We start from the raw sequence: 9499 nt of genomic DNA on the forward strand, positions 1-9499 counted from the left end.
AACTAATTATTTCTTTTTTGGTAATGAGGTTATTTAGGGTATCTCCCTGTCCTAACACTCTTAACACATTACACCAGACCTTAGCAGCACGTGATCTACAGATTGACCAGAGCAGTTTATAGAAGCAACAATTATTAGCAATTCCAGGTGACACTATCTTCCTCCTTACTAATAGATCGCAAGTAGTGATTACATTTTTTTTTTTTTTTTTTTTTGCATTGTGAACCAACAAAAAACTTGGAACTCATAACCAAATGATATAATCTACACATGGAGGCTACAAAAAATAAATCATCATTAGCATAACTCCATGACATTCTACCATGAGTTTGATTGTTGCCCTTAAAGGCATCCAATGATTTTATAATTTCTCCTCTTCTTTTTCCAAGGGATAAAGTTCTCTATTATTACTTAACTTCTATCCAATGCTCTCTCTCCTTTAATGGCCACAATATTAGATATAACCTCTCTTTTTTTTCTTTTTCTTTTTCTTTTTTTCTTTTTTTCTCTTTTGTAATGACTAGGCTAAGCTACTCTTAATGACAAATTGCCTACCCATTTCCAAATTTGTCCCAACACCAACTATTAATTTAAACCTCTGTTTAATCAAATTACTAAATATTGTCTCACCCCCTACCAATGATATAATGTCATACCAATCCTTAATACCTTCTTTGAATTAAATGTCTTAGGCCGCCATGAATTTTGCTCCACATTGTATTTTTCACACAAAACTTTTCTTTATAGCGCAGGCATAATTTATAATTTTTAAGTGATCCAATACCCATGTCACCTTGTCCCATTTTGTAATGCCCTAAACCTTCATATGTCATTGATATTGTCCTCTTTGGGCCATGCCCGTACGGATTTGTTTATTCTAGTGGGCCATCCATTCCAGAACTACTCCAGCCTAAGCACGCTTAACTAGGGAGTTCTGATAGGGATTTCACCACCCTAGAAAAGGTCTTGATGCTATATAAGGGTCTAGATTTTTACTTTTATAGCTAGGAACTCCCCTTCCATTCCCGATGTGGGACACCAGGACCTCACAATCCACATCACTTAAGGTTGTCTATCCCCGTGCAGTAGCCTTCCAGCTCACAAGCCCACCCACGTGCACTGAGAGACGTCAGGGGCCCACACTCGGTACTCCAAAAAGTCAGCTCTAATACCATTTTGTACCATCCCAACCCTTTACATGTTATCGATATTATCCACTTTGGGCCATGCCTGCACGAACCCATTCCAAAACTACTCCAGCCTAAGCACGGTTAACTACAGAGTTCTGCTAGGGATTTCACCACCCAGGAAAAGGCCTCGATGCTATATAAGGGTCCAGGTTTTTACTTTTTATAGCCTAAGAACTCCCCCTCAATTCCTAATGTGGGACATCAGGACCCTACAATAAACCTGGACCCTTATATAACATTGAGGCCTTTCTCGAGTAGTGAAATCTCTAGTAGAACTCTCTAGTTAAGTGTGCTTAAGCTGGAGTATTTTTGGGATGGGTGACCCATTTGGAAGAACAAATCCATGCGAGCGTGGCTCAAAGCGGACAATATTGATGACATGTGAAGGGTTGGGGTGTTATAAATGGTATCAAAGCCAACTCTCTAGAGTACTGAGTTTGGGCCCCTGGCGTCTCTCAATGCATGTGGAAAAGCTTGTGAGCTGACAGGCTACTACACGGGGACGTACAACCCTAAGGGGGGTGGATTGTAGGGTCTCGGTGTCCCACATCGGGAATGGAGATGGAGCTATTGGGCTATAAAAAATAAAAACATGGACCCTTATATAGCATCGAGGCCTTTTCTCGGGTGGTGAAATCCCTAGTAGAACTCCCCAGTTAAGCGTGCTTAGGCTGGAGTAGTTTTGGGATGGGTGACCCACTGGGAAGAACAAATCTGTGCGGGCATGGCTCAAAGGGGAATATATCGATGACATGTGAAGGGTTAGGGCGTTACAAAGGTATTTCTCACATAAAAGATAGGCAAGTGTTGTATTCCCTCGGCGCATACCAACATTGCGCTAACTACATGCTAGGAAAGTGCCAAGTATAGGAAAAGTTCCTCTCCCGGTACTAGGGTTGCCAATAGTGACAGAGAGGCCATGTATTCTTGCAAGCTCTCCAGAGCTCAGTTGCATTCATTATCCCACTCAAACTTGGCCTTAAGTGCCTGGAAGAACAGTCGACACCTGTCTAACGATCGGCTTATGAATCGGTTTACTACGGCAGCTAGGCCCGTAAGGTGCTGTAGTTCCCTGACTGTGTTGGGCCTCTTTAGTTCTTAAATAGACTTGATCTAAGAGGGATCAACTATACCGCGGTTGGTTACTAGAAAGCCGAGAAATTTTCCAAACCCCACGCCAAATGCGCATTTGGATGCATTCATTCATCGCTTGTGAGTCTTCAAAATTTGAAATATCTCAGCTAGGTCATTGAGATGGTCTCCTTCATTCTTACTCTTGACTACCATGTCATCTATGTAAACTTCCATTGTTCTGCCTAACAATGGTTTAAACATTTTGGTGACCATTTGTTGAAATGTTGCCCTACAATCTTTAGGCCAAAGGGCATGACTTTGAAGCAATACAACCCCCTAGGCATTGTGAAGTATGTAACTTCTTAGTCTGGTTCATACATAGCAATCTAATGGTATCCATGATACACATCAAGAAAGCTAAGTCGGTTGTAACATGCAATTAGGTCCACCAGTTGGTCTATCCATTGTAAAGGAAAACTATCTTTTGGGCATGTTTTGTTGACTGTCTTATAGTCCACACAAACACGTCATTCACCATTTTTTCTTCGGCACCATCACTGTGTTAGAGATCCACTTGGGGTAGTGAACCTCTCTGATTGCCTCTGCTTCTAGCAGGTTTCCCACTTCCTCAACCACTATCTCATTGTGGTGAAGTGCTGATCAACGAGTTCGCTGTATAATTGGTCTGGCAGTCGGGCTAACATTAAGTTGATAGTAGATAAAGTTTGGATCAATGCCAGGCATGTCGTACGACGTCCAAGCAAACACTTCGATGTTAGAGATAAAGAATTCCATGATATCTATTCTCTCAGTGCTAAAGATGAGCCAAGCAAAAAGAACTTCTCTAGGATGTTTTGGTCTATTTTTACCTCCACTAGATCTTCCACTACCTTCCGTTCGGTTGCCTTACTGACATTTGTGAATAACTCGTTCCTTTCTGGCTCATCTACCATCTACACGAACCCTTTGGTAGCTCGATTGTTGTTCACAGTCACGAAGCATTGCCTGGACATGATTTGGTCTCCCAAGACTTCTTCAATCGCTCTATCTTCATTAGGGAATCTCATCACCTAATGGTAGGTTGATGCTACCTCTCGGATGGCGTGCAACCATGCTCTCCCTAAAATAATGCTGTAAGTGGAAGGGACTTTCAGCATCCAAAATTTCACTAGCTTCATTAGGGAATCGCATCACCTAATGGTAGGTTAATGCTACCTCTCGGATGGCGTGTGTAGACGCGCCCGCGTAGGGCCCTCGCTACAGTTCGGACTCGATTTGTGTCACGGTTCTTAATCTGAACCAAAGAGTCCAAATCCGGCAAATCGTTTTGAGAAACAGATTTTTGAAAAGAAGTGCCAAACATGGACTGCTTTCCCAGATACAGAGTCGCCACCTAAATATTTTTCATGGGGGAATTTAGGAAACCCTGACTCGGTGCCGAAGGCCACATGTCCGTCATCACTAGAGTTGCCTCGGCTCAGGAACTTGGGTACGATTGGGGAAGGCCAGCTATGAGCACCCACTACAACAAAATACACATTTGGCGACCCAGAAATTGGTCGCCAAAAGTACACATTTCGTCGCCAAAAGAATCTGCGACAAATACACAATTTGTCGCCAAAGGCCTGTCACTAAAAGTATTGGCGACGAAATAAGAAATTGTCGCCGTATGTAGACATTTAGCAACAAGAAAATTTGTCGCCAAAAATCATATATTTTGTCGCTATAAAATTACAATTTGTTGCTAAAAGGTTGAAATTTGGATAGGCCCTGTAGTTTTAGCGACAAATAAATGCGTCGCCAAAAGTACTATTTAACGACAAAATTAATTTGGTCGCTAAAAATCACGTTTTTAGCGACGAATAAGTTTTGGTTGCGAAAAGTTCTTGGAATAACCACTAACTTTTAGCAACGAAAACAATATGTTGTCGCCAAATATATTAACAGCGACCAAAATACCACCTGTCACTAAAAATTCAGTACATAAATTTTGATTTTAATAATTTTCCTGTTCAAAATAATCCAAAACACCTGTTTTCCTGTGCACAATATATACACAAATGTAATGTGAATAATAATACACCTGTGCAAGAAATTCATACTAATTCAAAATTAATAGCTATGAAAAATCCCAATAAACATAATTACAATTCTCTGACAATCTAAAACATGCATGCCAAAGTACTTACAAACTACTAACATCAAACCCATAAATACATTACCAAATGCTATGTCAAAATATTTTCAAAATTACAACCAAATATTTTGATGTTAAACATCTAACCAACAAGTCAATTACTAAAATCCTATGTCAAAATATTTGCAAAAATACAACACAAAATATTTTGATGCTAAACATTTAATCCATAAATCATTTACCAAAATCCTATGTCAAAATATTTCCAAAAACACAAAATCAAATCTTCTGATGCAGCCCAAACTATTTTCCACCATTGCCAATCTGTCACATGAAAAAACAAAACAATATTAGATTGACAAAAAAAAAAAAAAAAACAAAACAATATTAGATTGACAAAAAAAAAAAAAAAAAACAAAACAAAACAAGCTGTCCGTGCTAAGTTTCGATGGTTTCGGTGGTCATTTCACAGTTTCGACCCCCGAACGGGCCTTTTAAGTCTTGTATTTTACAATTTTCCTTCTAATTTTCTAACCGAAGATCCAATTGAGGTTCCGTTTGTTTCTACAAGTCTATTTAGGCCTTAACCAGCTGTCCGTGATGGTTTCGGTGGTCATTTCACAATTTCGGCCCCCGTACGGGCCTTTTAAGTCTTGTATTTTACAATTTTCCTTCTAATTTTCCAACCGGAGATCCAATAGAGGTCCCGTTTGTTCCTACAAGTCTATTTAGGCTTGAACAAGCTGTCCGTGCCAAGTTTCGATGGTTTCGGTGGTCATTTTGCAATTTCGCCCCCCGAACGGGCCTTTTAAGTCTTGTATTTTACAATTTTCCTTCTAATTTTCTAACCGGAGATCCAATTGAGGTCCCGTTTGTTCCTTCAAGTCTATTTAGGCTTGAACAAGCTGTCCGTGCCAAGTTTCAGTGGTTTCGGTGGTCATTTCGCAATTTCGGCCCCCAACGGGCCTTTTAAGTCTTGTATTTTACAATTTTCCTTCTAATTTTCTAACCGAAGATCCAATTGAGGTCCCGTTTGTTCCTACAAGTCTATTTAGGCCTTAACCAGCTGTCCGTGCCAAGTTTCAGTGGTTTCAGTGGTCATTTCGCAATTTCGGCCCCCGAACGGGCCTTTTAAGTCTTGTATTTTACAATTTTTCTTCTAATTTTCTAACCGAAGATCCAATTGAGGTCCCGTTTGTTCCTACAAGTCTATTTAGGCCTTAACCAGCTGTCCGTGCTAAGTTTCGATGGTTTCGGTGGTCATTTCACAGTTTCGGCCCCCGAACGGGCCTTTTAAGTCTTGTATTTTACAATTTTCCTTCTAATTTTCTAACCGGAGATCCAATTGAGGTCCCGTTTGTTCCTTCAAGTCTATTTAGGCTTGAACAAGCTGTTTGTGCCAAGTTTTAGTGGTTTCGGTGGTCATTTCGCAATTTCGGCCCCCGAACGGGCTTTTTAAGTCTTGTATTTTACAATTTTCCTTCTAATTTTCTAACCGAAGATCCAATTGAGGTCCCGTTTGTTCCTACAAGTCTATTTAGGCCTTAACCAGCTGTCCGTGCCAAGTTTCAGTGGTTTCGGTGGTCATTTCGCAATTTCGGCCCCCGAACGGGCCTTTTAAGTCTTGTATTTTACAATTTTTCTTCTAATTTTCTAACCGGAGATCCAATCGAGGTCTTGTTTGTTCAACACAACCAGACATATTAAATGAAATGCTTGTGCTAATTTGAAAAGTAAATTCTGAAAAATATACTTACAAAAGTGTTTGTCAATAAGATTCCTCTGATGAATAATTATTTTCATCAACCTGCATGCCTCCCTGATCCTTGGTCATCCTCATAAACTTCTCAATCTCTTCAAATCTTTTGTTTTGCATTTCAATCATTTTAGCTTGCTCTTGTGCTACCAGGTTTTGGGCTGCAATTTGTTCTTGCTGGATCTCGGACAAATTCTTCAATGACTCTAGTTCTTTTTGTAGGCTCGAAACCACCTCAGTATGTGCTTGTGCAGTAACAGAAGATCTGGATGATGATGGTTTTGGACCAACTCCAAAGCCTTTTAAGTATCCCGATTTCTTTCCAAGAATCTCAATTGACAGCTGCTCCTGAGTTAAAGGTATTGCCCCAGGCTCTAAAGACTCATCATGTCGCTTTTTCAAAGCTTCCTATCAATTTGTAAACAACTTCAACAAATACCATCATTTACATAAATATGTAACTCTATTAATTGGCATACTTACATGTAATTGACCACATATCGGGGCTACCCAATCCGACTTTCTCTTGCTCCAATGGGAATCTTTGTAGAAGTCTACAAAGTCAGTCTTCTCGGTACCCTAATTCCATTTAAAAGTAAGCATACATAATTAATTTCAATCATTATGTTAGATATAATAAATGCATCACCTGTTTATACATTGCAGCTTGAAATGACTTGGACCCCATTGTATGATTATATGGTAACCTCGCTCGACTATCCCTTGCTTTTTTAGCCAAGTTCTGCAAAATTAATTGATTAGTAAAATTAAATTGAAATTACAACATGATTCTTCAAATTAGGAAATTTTACCTGATAATCTTCATCAAGCCATACATGATTGATCATGTATACCCAAGCCTCAGAATCGACCCCTTTGTATGGTTTACTATAAGGGTCAACACCAGCGTCTACCAACTTCGAGTAATGAGTCTTCATCTTGTTACGCCAACTTCTGTAAAGAGTTTTACACTTTTTATTGACTCCTTTCCGAACCTCTTCATCCTCATCATAATCAACAATCTCAAATTTATCCTACAAATATAATGAATGCTTTGATTAATATCAAAATGCAAGTAATGGTGATAATCTAATTATTTGAAAAGTAGCAAATACATGTACCCGAACTGCTTGAATGATTGGGGCTTTATGAATCTCATCAATCTTGTCCCACTTTTTTATACCAATGATTGGTGCAGCCATCCTTATCTGTAAGCCAAGTTCATTTGCAAATGGAGTGGCATAAGGTCCTACTGGCACCTTCGCATCTGCAGGGATCCAAACAGGAAGTTTTTTACCACCATTGTTAGCTATGAGACGTGCTATGCTCTTCCCTCGAGTCTGACCCCTGACTTGTCTAGAGCGAGTACGCAAACTAGTGGTAGATGGCACATCATGGGTAGTAGTTGCATTTGTAGATGGTGCAACCTGGGTAGTTGCATTTGTAGATGGTGCAACCTGGGTAGTAGTTGCATTTGTAGATGGTGCAACCTGGGTAGTAGTTGCATTTGTCGGTGGTGTAGGCTGGATACTTAGAGCATTTGTAGATGGTACACTCTGAATAGATGGGGTTAAAATAGGTGGTGCATGCTGAGTAGGGGCAGCAATTCTAGCTGCAGCTTGTTGGGAAGGTAGAGGAACTTTGGATGATGCTGCATGTCGAACTTTACCAGGGCCTGCCATCTAGCACAACAACTCAACAATTACATGTGTGAAGCATATGTAAAATAAGCAATTACATTAATATCAATGGCTATATAATAGAATCAATGTCAGAACATAAGTAATAACTAAACAATAACATAACATAAGAAACAAAAAAAATAAATTAGACAAAAAGAGACAGATAGCCATCAAACTGAAACTCAAAGGCACTTAAACAACAGTGTCATCAAAACATATTACAATCACACAACAATTAAAGTTCTATGTCAAAATCTATATTACAATCAAAATGATTATGTAGCTCGTCTTCTCGAATAGTCAATGCTCATAGTAATCATCTTCATTATCGCACCCCTCTTCCTCATCAACACCATCGTTGTGTGCTCGATTAACTGATTGTAAAACCACCTCACTTGGGATAATTTGAGGATCAATGTCATTCCTATGAAGTGAGATTGTCACGGGGTCTTCAACGCTCACTGGGACAGCATCAGTTGTTTCATTTTGTTGCAATACATTTTCAGGTTCAAAGCCATCTTGTTCTGGTACATCCCATATTCCTCGATGTTGTAGTCTTTCTACGACTTTCCAATGTCCGCCTAACTTTGTATCATCAACGTAAAAAACTTGTTTCACATGACTTGGTAAGACAAATGGATCATCTTTATACCATCGACTTCTAACATCAATACTTGTGCAATGTGTATCGGTATGTAATGTTCTATTGCTACCGGTATTGAACCATTCGCATTGGAATAAAACAACTCGATGTCCAAGTATGTAATGCATCTCCCACACTCTATTCAAGTACCCATAAAAGTTAATTGTTTGTCTCTCATGCTCCCCTTCCACAACTAACCCACTATTTTGGCATTTATGAGTACTATCACGATCCTTACTATGAAATCGAACACCATTGGAAATGCAAGCTGAATACAAGTTAACATTCACACTAGGACCATTTGCTAATGACCACAAATCATCAGTTGCTTCTGGTAATCCTTGAGCTCGTAATTGGTTCATCTACATAACGACATCAATTTCAATCATTATGTTAGTATTCATATAAGTGTAGCTGAATAAAGTTTGGGATTATATCTTACATGTTCTTTGAACCACTTGGGGAATTCCTTTTTCTGTCTATTTGTGATGTCACGTACACCTTCATTTTCTAAAAGATTCTTGTGTTGCCTACTTACAAACATATGATTCATAAGTAACATATTATATTGAAAACATAATTCTACAAAAAAAAAAAACAAGATTAAGAACGTACTCTAGATAATGGTCAAGCTCGAGGCTATTATTCAAGACAAACCAATGAGCCATTTCACGTTCTTTTTGAGACACGTTAGAAACCCTTGTTATTAGCCCAAAAGGACGAACATTTTGCGCGAAGACCTCTAACCCTGACTCATGCACACTAACATCGACATTCCGTTCCTCTCGATTAAATACAGTTTCAATCCCACCCACATACATTGAGCAAAATGTGAGACACTCCTTGACAACATAAGCTTCTGTGATCGAACCTTCTGGACGAGCTCGATTTGCAACATATCCTTTTAAAGTTCCAAGCAGCCTATGAACCAAACAATAGAATAATCTTATTACACACACACTCACATTTTTATAAATACATATGCAGGTTGTGCTACAATTTAAGTATTCTAGTGTT

General features: G+C 39.2%; 1 protein-coding gene and 1 long non-coding RNA gene across 2 annotated transcripts; both read right to left on the reverse strand.

Moving 5' to 3' along the window:
* Positions 1–4389: 4389 nt before the first annotated feature.
* On the reverse strand, positions 4390–6738 carry LOC145804466 (uncharacterized). Its single transcript, XR_014346219.1, has 3 exons — positions 6641–6738; positions 6159–6565; positions 4390–4725 (listed from the first exon to the last, which is right to left on the reverse strand). It is a non-coding gene; the product is annotated as an uncharacterized LOC145804466 (long non-coding RNA).
* A 41-nt stretch (positions 6739–6779) lies between these two features.
* Positions 6780–7984, reverse strand: LOC145803518 (uncharacterized). The gene is made up of 3 exons (XM_082896805.1): positions 7279–7984; positions 6970–7191; positions 6780–6899 (listed from the first exon to the last, which is right to left on the reverse strand). The coding sequence occupies exons 1-3, from the start codon at positions 7837–7839 to the stop codon at positions 6780–6782; spliced, it is 903 nt and encodes a 300-aa protein (XP_082752931.1). The 5' UTR covers positions 7840–7984.
* Between the last annotated feature and the right edge of the window lie 1515 nt (positions 7985–9499).

This window comes from Camellia sinensis, chromosome 12, assembly GCF_055761805.1.
Source record: "Camellia sinensis isolate YWXY chromosome 12, ASM5576180v1, whole genome shotgun sequence".
NCBI lineage: Eukaryota > Viridiplantae > Streptophyta > Magnoliopsida > Ericales > Theaceae > Camellia > Camellia sinensis.